The sequence below is a fragment of the Lactuca sativa genome, chromosome 3, assembly GCF_002870075.4.
Source record: "Lactuca sativa cultivar Salinas chromosome 3, Lsat_Salinas_v11, whole genome shotgun sequence".
NCBI classification, from domain to species: domain Eukaryota; kingdom Viridiplantae; phylum Streptophyta; class Magnoliopsida; order Asterales; family Asteraceae; genus Lactuca; species Lactuca sativa.
Genome location: NC_056625.2, coordinates 165,858,684 through 165,878,546, shown reverse-complemented (window position 1 = coordinate 165,878,546; position 19,863 = coordinate 165,858,684). Strand labels below are relative to the sequence as shown.

The 19,863-nt window shown below is 36.3% G+C and overlaps 1 protein-coding gene across 1 annotated transcript; it reads right to left on the bottom strand.

The window, feature by feature from the left end:
- Positions 1-18,825: 18,825 nt before the first annotated feature.
- LOC111909869 (hydrophobic protein RCI2B-like) lies at positions 18,826-19,325 on the bottom strand. The gene is made up of 2 exons (XM_023905637.1): positions 19,245-19,325; positions 18,826-18,909 (listed from the first exon to the last, which is right to left on the bottom strand). The coding sequence occupies exons 1-2, from the start codon at positions 19,323-19,325 to the stop codon at positions 18,826-18,828; spliced, it is 165 nt and encodes a 54-aa protein (XP_023761405.1).
- Positions 19,326-19,863: the final 538 nt, after the last annotated feature.

Below are 19,863 nucleotides of genomic sequence, written 5' to 3'. Positions count from 1 at the left end.
AATTGCTACCTTCGTAAGTAAGTGTCTTACTTGTGCCAAGGTTAAGGTCGAATACCAGAAACCCTCTGGTTTAATTCAACAACCAGAGATACCTGAGTGGAAGTGGGAGCAGATTACGATGAAATTCATAACCAAGTTGCCCAAGACAAAGGGTGGTCTCGATATCATATGGGTGATTGTAGACAGGTTAACCAAGTCCGCACACTTCCTTCCTATCAAAGAAACTAACAAGATGGAAAAGCTAACAAGAACTTACATTAGGGAGATTATACGACAACAAGGTGTTCCCATATCTATTATCTTTGATAGAGACAGTAGATTCACTTCAAGATTCTGGCAGTCGCTTCAAAGTTCCCTCGAAACTAGGATGGACATGAGCACCGCCCACCATCTGCAAATCGATGGACAAAGTGAGAGGACTATTCAAACCTTAGAAGATATGTTGTGAGCCTTTGTGGTTGACTTTGGGAAGGAATGGGATACTCATTTACCCCTTGTCGAGTTTTCCTACAATAACAATTATCACATCATCATCAAGGCTGCTCCATTTGAAGCTCTATATGCCCGTTAGTGTAGATCCCCTCCGTTCTGGGCTGAAGTGGGTGACACACAGTTAGCTAAAGGACGCATTCGTAACAACGCTCTCATAGGTCCGAAAATCATTCGAGAAACGATATAGAAAATTGTTCAGATTCATAGACGATTGAAAGCCTCTAGAGACCAACAGAAAAGTTACGCCGACAAGAGAAGGAAACCGTTGGAATTCCAAGTTGGTGACCGTGTTCTATTCAAGGCCTCACCCTGGAAGGGCATAATACGCTTCGGAAAGCGTGGAAAGCTAAATCCAAGATACACAGGGCCTTTCGAGATTCTCGCTAGAATCGGTCGTATAGCTTACAAACTCAAACTAACCCAAGAACTTAGTAACATACATCCTACCTTCCACATTTCAAACTTGAAAAAGTGTCTTTCTAATGAGACTCTTATAATCCTCCTCGATGAAATCAAGATCAATGAGAGCCTCAACCTCGTAGAAGAACCAATAGAAATCATGGATCATGAAGTCAAGAAAACGAAGCAGAGCCGTATCCCAATAGTGAAGGGTCGCTGGAATGCCAAGCGGGGACCTGAATTCACTTGGGAGCGGGAGGATCAAATGAAACTAAAATATGCTCATCTATTCCTCTGATTGTCTATATATGCTTAAACTCTAATTTCGGGACGAAATTCCCTTTAACAGGGGGGATGATGTGACAATCTAAAATTTCTATCTTGTAGTGTCAACCAATTCAATCAAAAGTCAGACTCGTTTCTGCTATCTTTTAGAATTGATAAGGGTCTGTTCGAGTGTTCTAAGCCTAGTGCATTCAAGGTGTGTGTTTAGGGATGTGTTGACTTAAGTTTGTCGAGTTGAAATCGTGCTGGACACTCCATTAAAAGGAGTTCACGGTCGCAAACTCGGGCTTACGGCCGTAAACTCCAAGCTGGCCGTGAACCCCTTCCCTTAAATATCAAATTCCTTCATTTTTCCTCATTCCTCACATCTTCAAAGCTGGAAATCGAATTCTCTCTCAACTATCATCAAGAACACTTCCATTGTTCTTCAAAGTGGTAAGTATTTCCTTCATTTTGAGTTAATATCTTTCATATTCAAGTTAAATGTAACACCCAAAAATTCAAGCCAATTTAAAACTTTTTAAACAACCCAAAAACCATTAGTTATTACAAACTTGTTTTCTATATGTAGAATATCAGAGTATCCCAGAAACATAGTCATAAAAAGTGAGGAGCTGTACTATCACGCCTTTGCCCTGCCACGATCCTCTGATGCACCTGAAACAATAAACTGAAACTGTAAGCCCGAAAGCTTAGTGAGTTACCCCCAAAATACCGATACACATACAGTCCACATAGCAATATCAACTTTAACATATCATATCAATCAAAACAAAACAACATGCACTGGGTTCATAGCTTTACAAGCTGGACTACCCCTGGGCCCTCAGTACGAGTCTGGAATGCCTACCGGGCCCTCAGCTCGTATCTGGAATGCCATCGAGCCCTCAGTATGAGTCTGGAATGCCTACCGGGCCCTCAGCTCATATCTGGAATACTCTTGAGTCCTTAGTATGAGTCTGGAATGCCTATCGGGCCCTCAGCTCATATCTGGAATACTCTATGGTTTGTTGGCTACCGCACGGAGCAGTACAACCTCAACCCATCCAACATAACATGTCGACATGTAACAGATAAATGCACATACAAGTAATCAATCAGTATCACAGGCAGTCCTACAGATCTACCCGACTAGCATATCAACAGGCATACATTACTAACTCAACTCAACATATCAATAACTACTAGGATATCAAATCCAATGGGCCGGCCTTGGTGCCTTAGACACCTTAGTATAGTGAGGATAACTCACCTGCAGTTGCCAACTAAAAAGATAATACCAAGCTGCTCCTACCACCGACACGATCTTCACCGCAAACACTACCAAAGAACCAATTTCATAAATACCAATATTACCAAAGTACCCTTGGAAGTCAAACTGGTCAACTCTTGGTCAAAGTCAAAGTCAAAGTTAAAGTCATAGTCAACCTTCCCGGTTGACTCTACTGGCCGAGTCACCCCGTCGACTCGCCGAGTTCCCTTATCCAGAAAACTCTCATAATACACTTAACTCGCCGAGTCGCCCCAAGACTCGCAGAGTCCAACGATCTCTGAGTTCCATCCTGACCAACTCACTGAGTCCCCAACCGAATCACTAATCCAAGGCTTTAACTGACAGGGATTGGTCACCAAGAACACCAAGAACACACACTTGTTCTTGGTGGCCGTAAACCCCCAGAAACCTTCAAATCGTATGTTTTCCTCTAATGATCTTGTTATCTATTAAAATCACTAGATTTACAACATAGAAACAACCATATTGTGCATAGCCTTCAAGAGTTTACGGCCGTAAACCCTTCAAAAGTTCAAATTTTGGCCGAAAACCCTTCTTGGGTTACCAGATGAGACCATGAACACTTCTTAGATGCAAGTTAGGACCGAAAACCCTCATAAGATCAAGCATTTGCGGCCGTAAACAAACCCAGGGCCGTAAACACTCTTATGTGTGGCCGTAAACCCTCTCCCATCAATCATATGTGATTGATACACTCCATTGTGAGTGATTTCTAGTTCCTAAGGGGTGTTTTCCATACATGATTAGTTATATTATACACTAATAGTACATATATATATATATATATATATATGGGTGTGTGTGTGTGTGTTATTATATGTTTATTAGGACCTGTTTGTGCTCGGGATTCTACTTGGCATACCTTACATCCTAAAACAATCTCTCAATCGAACCACTCACTTCAGGTGAATTCATACCCATATAATCAACCTTTTACTTGCTTTTAAAATGCTTTTAGGGGGGAGGGGGGACACAAGTTGAAACACAATTGAATTGTGTTCAGTCATACATTGAATTCTTGTAAACATGAGAACTTTACTGCTTTCAAACACTATTAAACTTCATTTCAAAACCATTTTAAAATTTATTATAAAACTCTTTACTTCCAAAATCATATTTATATAGATATTTAAGTATAAATATGCTCTAACTGACTTAGGACTATTATTAATAAACTTGACTCATGTTCCTTGTTTGGTTGTGGGCTTAGGGTAGGATACACTAGTCCAACTGTCGATTAACTCATAATTATACATGCTAAATACCTATAGGAATATTAAATCTTGCCTTTAAAGTTATAATTAACTCAATTTTACAAGTTGAGTAATTGAGTCTTTTCCTCAAGTCAGTTACAAAACAACAATACTAGTAAACTATAATAGGTATAGTTTAGAGGAACACATACATATACAAGTACAAGAAGAATACTATACATATACAATTACAAGAACAGAAAGGAACATATACATCTACAAAAAGCAACATATACATTTACAAAAGGAACCTATACATTTACAAAAGGAACATATACATTTACAAAAGGAACATATACAAATAAAGAAGGGACATACACATTTATAAAAGGAACATATGTGTCACAATTAGATGAAGATAACAATAATGTGAGATACTACTTCATGACGCAACAATATACTTGCTGTGTCACATTTTGTAACCAGTGTCTCCTGGAGGGAGAGAGGGCATTGTGTGTATAGATCTATATGGGACTGACAATCCCACACCTCGCTGCTAGCTACAGTGGGACCTATCAGTCTATGGGTGACAAATGTCACATATTCAGTTCGGCGCCAGAAGGTCTTCGTGTTTTACAACAGTCAATCAGTATGGTTACAACCTTATCACATCTTACCTTAATTTAACTAATTGGTTATTTAGGTAGTTAGTGCGTTAATAGTTATTTTATACAATATTACTGCACACTTTCATTTTCGCATTACATTAATTTAGTGATATTGTCACATAAAAGGAAATGCAAACTATTTTTTCTAGTAAAAGATAGTCATAAACTTGGGAAACATACATTTTTACGAATGAGCAAACACACAAAACAATCGGGTCTTTGTAGAAGACTACTTTCCATTTTTGTAGAAAATATAGGATTTTCTAGGAGTTATACAAACAATTTTCATTCAAACACTTACAAACATTTTCATCAAGCTAATACAAACATTTGACACTAAATTCTTATGAACTCACCAGCTTAAATGCTGATTAACTCTTTCAAAATAACTTGTATCCTTAGGTCACCAGTAGACAAGTATAAATGGCCAGGTTTTGCGAAGATGGAGCTTATTCAAGACTCGTCTTATTATTTTATTATCCATTGATTTTTGGTGTCATTTAAAGTTTACAAGAGCACATGTATTAATTATTACTGTTAATGCAATGGATGTTGTTGCTTGATTTGCTATAGTTCATTATTATGATACTATGCATGACGTCCTCCGCCCCAGAACGTTTCTGCCATTCTAGTTTTGGGGTGTGACATTTTAGCTACATAAAACTATGGTGTACATGTTTGACTACATATTTGCTACACAAAATTTCAAGGTTATTATATGTATTTTGGTAAAAATCGTGACTTGCTAGAGTCACAACAAAAGTAAAATGTTTGTGTTACAAAACTTGATTATTTTACTAAAAATAATTTTTACTAGTAAAATAGTTGTTATATGTTGTCACCATTTTAACGGTTTAAAACTTTGAGGACTATGCTATTTTCACAACATATATTACAATTAGACAAGTCCATTAGTGATTATTTATAAAAAGTGTTATAAATAACTTAACCAAAACGGTATACAAAACAGAACTTTGCGACAAAAAAATTTGCGTATCATAATCTGTCCATCCTAAAGCTTTTAAAAGTAAAAGTAATAAGCCGTATGTCATAAAGCTATAAAATGTGTGCCATAAAACTTCAGTCATAAATTTAGACTTGTAATGTCATTCACACCATTCAATAAAGGGGAGTCAAAGTTCGCGTAAATCTGTTAAGGCTCTTGTGAGACTTTCCTTCACCGTACTTACCTAGCGTACATCGTCAGTCCTACGTTATAACCAAAGTCTCCTGGAGGGAGAGGGAGACCGTTGTGTATAGATCTATACGGGATTGACATCCCCACACCTCAGCTGTTTGCTACAGTTAGACCGGCGTGTCTAGGGTGACAACCCCCCCCCCCCCCCCCCCCCGGCTCCGAAGATTGAAGAACGTCATGTTCAAGCATATCAGTCATATTAGCATGGTTATGAGGACTTACATAGGGATTAACAAAATATCACGGTTTATGGAGAGCTTACACTGCACCAGATTTATTAAAGTATAAAACTACACGACACTTTTCAGTATACAATCACTTGCACTTCTGGTCTTAGGGTTTAAGACTACAGTTTTTCATGCATCAGAAAATATGAGATTTTTTGGGAACACACTCCTTACAATTGCAAACAAAAGAAAAACAAAGGTTTTCTAAAACTATAAACTATTTTTTGTATGATATTCACTTCCATCGTGGTCTTATGGTTTAAAACCACAGTTCACCTTTAAGAAAATACTGGTTATACATTATTACTTACAAGGAAAAGATACAATGGAACCTTCGATTTCAGTTCATACTAATGAAAATATTGGATTTTCTAGAAACACAATCTTTATAAATATAATTAAAAGAAAACAAAGGACGTGCATGCATATATTCACGGTTTTAGAACGAGACTTACAAGCTATTTACATAATAAAATATCGGATTTTCTGAAAGTACTACGAGAACTATTCTAAACAATTGCAAAACCATTTTATACAAAAATGCTTATGAACTCACCAACTTTTTAGTTGATTCTTTTCAAAACGACTTGTATTCTTAGGGATCAAGTAACAGGTAATCAGCTCTGCTTTGAGATCAAGTGGTGCGACCTTATAAAACTTTACTTTGTGTCACTTTTGTGTAACTAACGAACAAGTACAATATGTAAACTATGTAAGTGTGTATTTTCAATTCATGTAACTTGTAATTCTATGTTTCATTCATATTCAGTTGTTATGGTACTATACAATGACATCATCCACCCTCAGACATTTCCGCCGTCTTGGTTCGGGGGTGTGACAGCCCAGTGTGCACCGAAGTTATCGAGCTCCTCGCCGAGCCCATACCGTCCGACCATAGGCTCTTTCTTGGTGGACCTCACATGATGTAGGTGTTCTCTTTTAGGATTGTTATCTTAGGCCTCTTGTTTGATTCTATTTGTGGGACCTGACATCTTAGGTCAATAAAGCTACCAATCCATTTTGTTCTTCGGTTTATACGCCACTAGGCTTTATGTCATTTATATTTTTCTTGTTTTGTAGATTTTACAATTATAATAAAATATAATATGAAAACAAAATAACACTTATCTAATACAATAAATTTAAACCGGCCATAGTAGTTGAGGTCTGTGATTTGATTATAACATAATAAAAAAATTACAAATAACCAGGGGGTTAAGCCACCTTAAATGTTGGTATTCTTTGGTGTTAGAGAATAGTTTCCAAGAACATGTTACCTCTATAGATATCCGCATAAACAATTGTTATTCCTACCGATCAAGTTGATCTTTTTTTATTCTTGCTTTAGTTCGACAAACATAAAGGAGAGAGAAAGAGGTGGTGTGCCTATAACAAGGAATATTGAGGGAGATATTATAGAATCTAATATCTTCTTGTGTTCATTCTGGGATTTAGGATATCAATTAGGATCTCCTATTCTAGGGTATTTATTTAGTTTCCTTATATTGTTTCTTTTCTCCTGTATATATTTTGTGTAATACTATTGTAAGAATATGAAGCAAATTCCCAAAATACTCTGTGTCTACAGATATTAGATTTTTTTCCAGTATTAGCTTCTTATATGACTTACAATGAATTCTCTATTAAATAATAAGTTGGTCAGATTTTAAGTCTTTTATTCCAACTAATTTAGCCTACTCTATATATACACCATACAAACGATGCAATGTTAAGTTGGACAAGTCTCCACAACATTCACACCGTCTTCACTGGTATGATGGGATGTTAGCGTGTAGGGGTGTGGCTGAGGTCACATGGTGTCACACGGGAATTCTCTAGGGAAAATGACTTATAAGGGTAAGAAAGTTTCAAAAACGTTAAAAAAAAAAGACCATTGAAGTTTTTCCTGTTAAAAAAAAATACCATCGAATTAAAGTATTTGTATAAAAAACACCAATGAAAATTACCTTTTGTTTAAATCCCACGAAATGTAACCGGTTTTTGTGGGTTAATTAATGACTTGGATTAAAAATTTGTTGAGTTGGTCTAAGAGTAATGACATGGTGAAGTGGGGATGACATGACATTTAGGCATTTAGGGCTACAAAGAAAAGAAAGGGAATGACTTATTTCTTCTTATCCTACTTGTCTTCTCTTACATCGTCTTCTTCTTGGGTCCTGTGCATAGTTACCTAGGTCGCGAGTCATTTCGATTCTCAAAGCGTTTTCAATTGTAATTCCAATTGTTCTAGTCGCTACAAATTCGATGTTCCAAATCAATTTTATTTTATACTGATCGATTATAAATTGCATATTAGTCGCCATTTTCTGCTTTGGAATGAATTTAGCGACTCTTGGTAAAAGACGATTGCGACTCCTTAATTTGTATTCGACCTCATTCAGAGAACTTCCAGTTTAACATTACAACAATTAAACACTTTGCATCATTACTTTCTCTTCTCTTGTTCTTCAATTTCTGTTAATATGTTCTTTTAGGTTTAATTTCTGAATTGGTGTTTGGAAAAAAAATCGCAACACTCCAAAAGATGATAGTGAGACCATATTAGATGGTAGATTAGACTTTAGAGCTTTGATAGTATAATGGTATAAAGGGATGCAAAAGTATAAATCTTTAGTTATATTGATCATGTAACAGTAGGGGTAAAATGGTCCATTAACTATCATCAAGCCATAATAATGGAGGGGCATGCCCGAAAATAGCTATGTATTTTTTGAATAATAACAAAATGGGCAAAATGATCCATAAACTGTCTGTGAACTGTCAACAGGGGCTTGGATATTTACTTATGTGTTAATCTTAATATGATGTAATAAAGTAATATTTTTGAAATGGAATGGGTATAAGTATTTATTTTGGAAACTTGTAGTTTGGAACCAATCTTTATGTAAGAAAGGTACGACCTTTTCCTTGGTGTGCAACTGGAATGGAATGACTGATTCCGCTCACAATTAAAGTCCAAGGCACGAAACTATGAAGGGTAGAATCGTCGTGTTTATCAAGGGACAAAACTATCATTTTTGCCTTATATGAACTGTCATTTTTGTCAAGGGTATAGCAACAATGTTGGAAAAATTTAACCTTGAAAAGCATAAAACTATGATTTCATCAAAATTGCCAATACTACCAGGTTAAAAAGCACCAAGTGTAGAATTGTCAATACTATCAGATTAAAAAGCATGAAGGGTATACCGTCATTTAAGCTTTTAAAAACGTTAATCTTTCAAGTATATAGAGGGGGTATTATGGTTTGAGTGACACAGTGAAAACCTGAACTTTTGAGAATAAGCAATCTCATACCAAGGGTGAATTTGAATTCCAGGTAGTAGTGTGATAGAATCTAAAGATCAAGCTACATTAAAATATAAATGATGAATTTAAAACATGCAACCACTTTTCTCACACCATACACATTTTTTAAATTAAAAGAACAACTTGTGTTAGCCCAACACATGGGCATTTTGGTCACAAATTACATATTGTACCATTTTATTACATTGTGGTATATTTGAGTGCAGGGGCATATTGGTCATAGGGGTATTTTAGTCACAAACTTTTAATGATAAAAAAAAAACATGTGTTTTTTTACTGTTAAAATCTGTTAACTTTAACTAAAAAAAAAAACTTTGCTTTCAATTTGAACATAAAAACTGCATACACTGGCCCATTTTATTCAGAAACTTAAATATGAACAAAAAAAAATTGCATTCGGTAACTTCTTATCAATTTACATATTATAACATATTGTATATAGGGGCAAATTGGTCATAAAAAGATGTATGTATGATTAGCCTAACGCAAGAGTAGATTCGTCTTTGTGCACCTTAATTGACTGTTAAACTGTTAAAATCAGTCAATTTAAATAAAAATAACTGTATACAGGGGTAAAATGGTCCTAAAGCATAACATTATAAAAATTAATGTTTATTTAATGTAGATAATGATATAGTGGTACTTATATTTCCTTCTAACATTATTAAGTAACTTGTAGTAATTAAATTTAAATTAATCATAACTCCAAAATTGAATATTTGAACACAGTTTTAATGTTTCATTTCCATTATCTTGAATCAACCATTACAGCCTTCATACAAAAATGAATGGAGCTTCTATTTTCACTTCATGTGTAGTTACAGATAAGTTGAGTTATGCTTGTGGTCAATTGTCCTACCTTCTCCAACTTCAACAACCTTACCACCTTGAGGCTTAGTTTATGCAGTGTATGGGAGTAATATACCACCTGCACTTTTCTGCTCTACAACCTTGATTTTTACCAACACTCTGTCACCCAATGGTTTCAATGAAGAGGGTGTTTGGCTTTCCTTTTAAAATAGACTTTTGGCTTTTTCCAAAAAGTCAAAAGTTTAAAAAGTTGTTTGGTAATTGGAAAAGATCTTTTAAACTAACTTTTTGAAAATAAGAAAAATGAGGCTTTTAAAAAGTCATGAATACATGACTTTTGACAACTTTTGTCTTTTTTCCTTTTTCCTCCTCAAAAGTTTTTTCTAAAAAGACTTTTTCGTGTGAAAAGTGACCAAACACCCTCGAAGTGTACTAGCAAATTTGACTACCAGACTACATGTTGACCTGAGTGTCGAACTTATAAATAGAGAAGACACCACAATCGATTAGGTGGTTTCTATCTCAGATCTTCAAACGAAGGAAGAAAACAAGTCAATTTCAACTAAGCAGCTTCCATTTCCTAAACCTTAGGGAGAGATTAGGTGGTTGCTGGACTGAAAACGGAGAGGATAGAAATCGATTTCAAGAACAGAGAAGAACATAACAGTTGGCTTTAGCAAGGAATCGATTTCACAAAATGGCGAGGAAACTTGATCTATCGAACCTTACAGACGTCTTCTTCACTCCCTCCCGTCATGAAAGCCAATTTACAAAACCCTTATTCCACCTGGAGACACTTACTCCACGTTTACTTCCATGTCACATTTTTTTCCTTAAATTTTTTTTAACAGGTAAAAATGTAAGGCCTTAACTTACACCTGCCGGTTATCAATAGGGGATAACTTACTTCGTTTAGTTGGTGTTTTGTATACAAAGGTTTTAGTTGAATGGTCTTTTTTAAACATGCAAAACTTTGATGATATTTTTTGAAGGTTTTTAAAACATTCTTACCCTTATAATTCATTTTCCCAATTCTCTATTGTTTGTCGCCTATTCATGTCGTTAGGGTAGAGAACAACACCCCTATTATGCGATGGTGGAGTGAAGATAAATGCAAGGTGTTTATATCTCACAACCTTAGTAGCCAAACCCACTAATAATTATTGTCTGGTAGCCAGCCCGTTGTTAATCACTCTTTTATCCTGCGTTTAACCGGTTAATTATAAATAACTTTTATTTACATATTTATTTAAGCTGGAATAAATTTGACACTATAAATATTATTATATTTTCGAGTAAATTACGCGAATGGTCCCTGTGGTTTAGTGTAAATTACACGCTTGGTCCCTAACTTATTTTTCTAACTCGGACTGTCCTCAACTTTTAATTATGTAACCCGCCTAGTCCCTATTCTCACATTCCGTCAATTGTTTCCGTTAGACACCCCACGTGCCTTGCACGTTGGGGGTATAAAAGTCTTTTCACATATCCAATGTTATAGCGCCAAGAAAAAAAAGGACGTATCGTTGATCAACGTGATCGGACACAAGCTTCACAGACAAAACCTTTGAAAACCCTTTGAAAACCCTTGAAAACCCTTGATCGAAAGAACCCTACATTTGAAAACGACGATGGCGCCTTGGAGGATACGTGCTACCATGGACGAGATTGACGTTGCTCGTAGATATGGTAAGTGTTTACTCCCTCAATCAGTTAGTAACTTAAAAAGAAAAATGTGACTAACCAATCTTTCCGTGAATATACAGCCGGACATCCGACGATATTCTCTGTCCGATTACACCATGGTGGACAGTTTACAAAGTTCCCTGGAAGAAAGTACATCAAAGGCAAGCAAAATTATGTTGATTTACTAGACATTGACACCTTTTCCATTCACGACATTGACGAGATTATGGAGGAACTTGGGCATATTGATTCAGACGAAACACTACTCTATTATCATTTCCTGAGACCATTTGGCGATTTGGATTTTGGGTTATTTGCTTTGGGTTCAGATCAGGATGTTCATCATCTGGGTACGTATGTTGCTAACCATAAGCTAATAGATGTATATATTGAGCATGGGAAAACAAATTTACATACTTATTCTATGTCCCCCAACCCTAGTAAGGTTAAAATTGTTGAAATTAAAGAGCCACCAGCTTGCTCCAAACAGTTGTTTTTGGAGTGGAATGACTCTCCAATTGAGCATGAGAGTGTTCCAGACCTAACAGAAGTTGAGAATGATAGTCATTTGGACAAAGAACCATCTTTGGTCGACCATATTGAATTTGAAATGAATGTAGAGAATGAGGATGATTATGATGGTAGTGGACACAACAATGGCAGTGGAAATGATGAGTTTGATGATGATAGTGAGAGTGAAGATAGTGATTTTTTTATTGATGAGGACAATCTCATACATGATGTTGATGTGGATATGAAAGATTTCCATATGAACATTGACAAGGATGTAGAATGGGTTGGAGGTTCTTCTGAAAGTAATGTACCTGAAGATACACAACAAGGTGACTTAGAAGTGATCAACACAGAGGTTTTGTTGTCTGGGTCTTCATCAGATGAGGCAAATGATGGTAAGCGAAGGAAAACTATTAGGGCCATACAGAGGGCTTATGAAAATGATGCAGCTTTGGTTAGTGAGCCCTTCTACATTTTTCAAACTTTCAGTTCATCTAAGGACTTTAAGACACAAGTGAAACTACATTCCATAAGGACAAGAAGGGAAATACAATTAGAGAAAAATGATAAGAATAGGGTTAGGTTTGTGTGTAAGGGCACTATACCAAATCTTGCTACTAATGAAGAAGAGAAATGCCCATGGGTTATATATTGTAGTAAGTGGAAGCGTGACATAGATTGGATGGTTAAGACATACACGAAGGAGCATCGATGTCTACAAACAAGGAAAGTCAAAGCGTGTGACTATAAGTTCCTTTCAGAGCATATAGTACAAGTTATTGAGACAAACCCAAAGATTCCTATTAGGGCTTTACGAGAGCAACTCCAACGTGAGTACCAGATGGACATTTCGCATATGAAAACTTTTAGGGCAAAGCAGCAAGCTTTAAAGCATGTTCAAGGAGATTATGCCAGCCAATACAGGCTGTTAAGGGACTATGTTTTAGAGGTACAAGCACGTAACCCAGATACTACGGTTAAAATTGATGTTGAAAGTGAAGCGAATCCAACTGTTGAGACAAGAACATTCAGGCGTATCTATGTTTGCATTGGAGCTTTGAAGCGAGGTTTTGCAGCGGGAAGAAGGGACTTTCTTGGACTTGATGGAGCCTTCGTGAAAGGTCCATATCCAGGCCAAGTTTTGTCTGCTGTGGTAAGATCTTCTTATTTCTTCTTGTATTGTATGTTCTTTATTTTAAGTAGTGTTAATTGACCAATGTTTTCTGGTAATTTATGTTTCTTATCAAAGGCATTGGATGGTAATAATGGGATATATCCTTTAGCCTATGCTGTGGTTGAATCAGAAACATTGAATTCTTGGACTTGGTTTTTAAGTAATTTGGGTGATGACTTAGGTTTGGGAACAAATTCCAATTTCACGTTTATGAGTGACAGACAAAAGGTATTGGAACCTATCCAAACTAGGTTTTATAGTTTTATACTATTGATGCAGTTATACTAACATACAAACATGTTACTATTGCTAGGGTTTGTTGCCTGCGATTGCAACACTATTTCCATGTGCAGAGCATCGCTATTGTCTTCGTCACATACACGACAACATGAAAAAGAACTGGAGGGGAAAGGTGTTCAAGGATCTTCTTTGGGAATGTGCCACGACCTCTAATGTACAACACTTTCATCAAGCAATGGAAAAACTAAAGAAGCTTAACAATGATGCTTATGAGTGGCTGAAACAAATACCTCCTCAAAGTTGGGCTCGCTCCCACTTTACTGGTATAATGACTTTCGATCTCTACTTAATAATTTTAAAAGAAGGTAAATTGAATACTGACATAGAAGTTGTTTATGTTCAGGGAGAGCACATTGTGATGCTCTAACTAATAACCTGTGTGAAGCATTCAACAGCAAGATAGAAGATGGTCGTGATGCACCAATTATTAACTGCATTGAGTTCATCAGAGAGTACATTATGAAGAAGATAGTCAAAGTTGACAAGGAAATTCAGAAAGTTGTAGGTCCTTTGACTCCTACAGCTACAACAATATTGGATAAGATAAAGAGTAAGGCAGAACAGTATGTTGCAACATTTTGTGGTGCTGGAAAATATCAAGTTGCTGGACCATGGCAAGATCAGTGTATTGTGGATGTAGGTCAACAAAGTTGCACGTGCAAAAGGTGGGAATTAACAGGAATTCCGTGCAAACATGGTGTGGCTGCTATTTGGGACATGGGGAGGAATGACAAAGATGTGGGAATCCCAGAATCATTTGTGCATCCATGTTACTGGTTATCAACCTGGAAAGAGATGTATTCTTTTAAGGTTAGTCCAATCAATGGAAGGTCCATGTGGGAGAAGTCAGCTATACCAACAACTCTGTTGCCTCCAAAACATCGTGTTCCCATAGGAAGACCAAAGAAGAAGAGAACAATATCAATTGTGGAAAAGGAGGACTTTGTTAGAGGAAACACAGCATCGAGGGCCCATAGATCAGTAACATGTACGAAGTGTAACAATGTTGGTCACAATGCAAGAACCTGCAAAGGGCAAAGACCAATTGTTGGTGGGGGTGGTGGACAATCACAAGTCAAAGGAAAAGGGAAAGGGAAGGCAACCACTTGATGGTTTGTAATAGGGCTAGTCTTTTGTTACTTTAAATATGAATGGATTGTGTTATGTTACTGCTTGTAATAGGGCTAATATTTTGGTACATTATTTATGAATAGTTTGTAATAGGGGCAGTATTTTGATACTTGTTTTAGCCAATATGTTGGCACTTTTGGATGAACTAGTTTGTCACCCTCATTGCCCTGTAATAGTTTGGTACTAATTAATGGAATGTTTTCTTCTTATGATACACCATTGGGTAGATAATAATTTGGTTTATATTGATTTTTACATTTATATTTTCCATAATAGTTTGGTACTAAATTAGATTGTTATATTCTTCTTATGATGTCACCCTCATTGCCCTGTTATAGTTTGGTACTAATTAATGGTCAATATGCTGCTTATACATCACTTTAAAACATAATCAATACAACACTGCTACAACCATTACAGTACATTTGCATTACAATACATAGATAACCTAACCAATACATAAACACCATTTTCATTGATCTTAAAAATCTTAACCATCTGCATTACAATACATACACAACTTAACCATTACAGAAAAGGATACCTTCACATTCACTGCTACAACCTAACCATTACAGATAATGATACCATCACATACATTGCTACAACCTAACCATTACAGAAGACTTTACCATTACAATAACAAATCATCCCCACCTTACAACTTGTAAACAAGTATCACCAAGAACAATACCCAACTAATAAATAAACATATTTTCAAGAAAAGATTTTCATTTTTCAGCTTCTTGTTCAACCTCACAAGCCAGGAGATTGTCAATCTGTCACCATGATCCTTTTCATCATCATCTACCCAAGCAATAAATCCTTTACGTGGTTCCTGTCAATTTCAAAAGCCACGGTTACAATACCTATAATCGCATACAGTGATATCCCCATCTAGGGTTACGATTACAAAATTCTCAACTACAACATACCTTAATTGGACATGCGTAAAAGGGTCTTCCTGGATTATTGTTAGTAGTTGAAGTCCGAATTACAGCAGCACGCCCACAATCGCATTGAACCATCCTTGATTTGAACATCCTTAGGTGTAACCGCTTCAAACGATGGAGGATTGAAAGAAACTCTAAATTAGGTTCGATCCTGATGAAAAATTAGTATTTGAAGATCGTTGGAAATGTGAAAAGACTTTTATACCCCCAACGTGCAAGGCACGTGGGGTGTCTAACGGAAACAATTGACGGAATGTGAGAATAGGGACTAGGCGGGTTACATAATTAAAAGTTGAGGACAGTCCGAGTTAGAAAAATAAGTTAGGGACCAAGCGTGTAATTTACACTAAACCACAGGGACCATTCGCGTAATTTACTCTATATTTTCCTCTATAATGCTTTTTAGTATGTGAACACATATGTTCATGATCAAAATACAATTTATTCTTTATTTTTTTTTGCACATTATTCAACAATCCTTTAGGAAATTGATCAAGGCATCCACAAACATCAAAATCCCCTTTTCAGAACCCTTAACACCTACATACAATTCCACACAGCTTCTATGTAAGAACCAAGTTGATTAGTAAGAAGAGTGTGGAGATTTAACCTCGTTGGTCAACACAAGTCAACATGTGAAAAGACGGTTAGAGCCTAGAGGGTAGCATGGAGTACCACACAGTAGTCAAAGTCACATCTAACGCTGCATGTCTCTTCATTGGGAGGACCTCTACGTCGCATTCTCTCTTAGGCTGTGGGGAGTGGTCACCACCAACCTACCGAAAAAGTGGTTTCACCTCTGCACCATGTCAGCTTCACTACCAACCCACTATACATAGTAAATGGTCACCACTCACAATTATCTTTTTTTTTTTTAATTTTTTTTATGATTAGATTAAATAAAAACATAATAAAATATTTTATAATAATTGAAACCACATTACATTAATTAAAAAAAAACATAGAAAGTTAAACCTAAATTACTAAAAAAACATAAAACACATAGAAAATGAAAACTAAATTCTAAAAAAAAAATAACATACAATCTAGTTGCGATATTTGTTGAGAAATTCTCGTTGAATTTTCAAAACGCCCTTAAATTTTTCGGGTCGAGATTCGGTTGCGGCACCGTGTTTATAATTTGAAGATCGGTGAGTGCCAATTGTCACCGACGTTGTTCCTCCGTTGACTCAATTTTTTTTCTAAAAAATTTAGAGTTTTGTCAAATTTCTCTGTTAGTACGTCCTGATTGGTTGATTTTCCGCTAGAAGACGTCCCTTTCTCGCTCTGTTCCCTGGTCGACGAAGTTGGACGTCCAGCGGACCCTCCCCCTTGGTGGCGTCAAACTCATCATTGAGGTCGATGTTAACACCAATGTCCGACTTGGACATTCTCGACCTTTTGTTGGAACCAGTGGTGGATCCTGAATATGCCGTTTCCTAATAAATGACCCATTTTGGACTATTGCGACAAACGGTTTACCATTGTTGGTAAATTTGTATTGGTACAACGTGGTTGATAAAATGTTGAAATCTTTGTTGTCTCGATGCATATTTTTAAGATTATCAAATATGTCGTTAATTTTGGTGTAAGCCGCTTGAAGGTCATGCCATTTAGCATTGAATGCGTTGTATGTCTGACTCGTTTGCCTTCCTAATAACGCGTGGAAATGGTCTAAAACACAATTCCAAAAGCTTTGATCCGATTGCGCGTTGCCGACATCCCCGAATTGTGATATGAAAATCTAAGTTTTAGCTAAAGTTTCCTCCTCCTCGGTTCATTGCGTATTTTTCTTTTTCCTTGGATCTTTTGATTTTTTTTGCCTTCTACGACTTGGTTGTGTTTCTTCAACCCGTTTGTCATTATCGTTATTGTCGAGGTTTACGGGTTGAGATTGAGATAATGGAACCTGAGATGGTTGTGAAGTATGTTGACGTTGGGAAGTTTGGGGCTGAAAATACGGAGAAGGTTATTATTGAAAGGCTTGAAATTGGCGTTGAACGAATTGTGGTGGTTGTTGTTGTTGGTAGTAGTGTGAGTGGTATGAAAGATTGGTAAATAGAGGTTATTGTTGAATGAGAGATGATAACAATTGCATGTAGCCAATATTCGCTAACGGATCATTTGGAGTGTTTGGAGTGTTCAGGATGCGTGAGTATTTTGGTTTGGATCCATAAGGAAAGAATATTTTTTTTCGTGAATATATATGTTTGTGTTGAAAATGTGTTATGTGTTTGAAATGAAAAAAAAGGTTGATGTATATAGAGAAGGTGTGGTAAGTAATTATTAACTAATTAATTTTTTTCTATAAACGGTCAGCAATGCAACGGTCAAATATGGAATAACCTATCACATTGCTCGTCCTCTCTTGTCTGTGTGAAGATGCAAAACCCAACCCACCGGAGTTGGGGGTGGTGTTCACGCGTCTTGGGGGCTGACATGTGAGCCTCCACGCGTCTTCCACCTTCCCGCTATGGGTAGCCTTACATCAGACATTACATTGGGACGCCCAATATGACGTGCATATCACGTACAACTTCACACTGCGTAACTTAGAGGTTGTGATTTCTTGCAAAATGACCTTATAATGATTTGAACAACATTTCATAAAGTGTCAAAAGGTTTAGGGCATATTTATATTCCAAGAAATATCATTCTTTCCATGCACAACCATGCAACCTCTTGCGAAAGTTGTCAATTTCATATGTTTCTAAAAGACTTGTCACCTTTTTCCATTATCACATGCACAGAACGGTGATACATTTCATAATAAGATATATAAAATTAAAGCAATAGACCAACACGACAAATACTTGTATATTCGGGTTTTTACTCCAACCGAACAATGTTTATTCCATATGAGGGGTACAAAATACGGTAATAGGGCATAATTTATAACCCGTTTAGTACAAAATTTAGGATCTTACATTTTCCCCAACACTTTTGGCCAAACCTGTATATCTTCTACACGATATTGACATCACTCACAAGTCACAAGGATAGCATTAGTAAATTGATTTTGAGATATTCCATTCAATGAGGCAATAAGTGACTCCACGATTAGTATTATTAACCCATTGCTATCTTCTCCTATTTCATTTTGAGTAATAATCAAAGCAATTAATAACAAAGATAATGATATTTTACCAAATGTACAGCAGTTGTGGTTGAGTCACTTGACGATTACATAGACAGCATAAATAATTCCAGGGATCCACCCAAAAAAGGTTAGAAGCAAGCATATCCAGAATTCCACCTGCACTTGGTATATAAATAAAAGAAACAATTGATCTCTGTCATATATGTCACTGATGCATGTGTGATGTTTACACGAGAAACAAATAGAATAACTGGATGTACATGTGTAATCTTCGAACAATCATATATTTTAACCGAAGTGAAGTTATGGAAGTCAAGGAACACATGTATGCCTATGTCATGTCATTTTATGTATATCGTTGATCATAAGTGCAAGATACTCACAATCAGATCACACATTATCCTAATTGATGTCGAGCTCGGAAGTTATTAATTAGGCATGGCGTTATTATGTAAGAAAGATGAGACTGCAGGGACATACCGCATACGTACCTTGATGCCAAACTTGAGAATAACACCAAGAGGAGGGAATAAAATGGCTAATAGAATCTGTACAAAAGTGTGTGTCGACATCGTGGGATGCGGATATCTTTGATCAGAATGGATTTGATATATGGTGGAAATCAGGTGGTGATAGGCGGAGATAAAGAGATGAGGAGGGTGATCGGTAGGGTTTGCTGCCCTAAAAGAAAAGTAGAAAGTGGTTATTTTGTGGATATTCCAAATTTCATTTTTTAAGGAATTTAAGAAATGAAGACATTAAATCAAAATTGAGTCTAATTTCTAAATACACATTTCATATAACTTAAAAATATCATATTATCAGTTATTTTTATTATTCTTAAATATCTCCATTCATAATAATTGCCTCTCCTAAAGACATGTGTCAGTCTTCTAAGCCTTTTCTTTGCCATTTGGCGTTTTCTCCTAAACTCTTATTTCATATTCCCGCTCAAATTTGATGATGACTTTCCAACTAAGAAAGCTATAAATCAGGAATAGTAATTGGAAATTCCTTAAAAATCAGATTTGATATAACTCAATCCCCTTTGCACCTTAAATCTTTGCAAATCACCGCCTCCCAATATCATTCGATTATGTTCCTTCTTCT

Excerpts from the sequence above, each read along its gene's own strand:
- LOC111909869 (XM_023905637.1), bottom strand. The coding sequence starts at position 19,325 with ATGTCGACACACACTTTTGTACAGATTCTATTAGCCATTTTATTCCCT. Across the intron at positions 18,910-19,244 it reads TTCTCAAGTTTGGCATCAAG|GTGGAATTCTGGATATGCTT; the intron begins GTACGTATGCGG and ends TACCAAGTGCAG.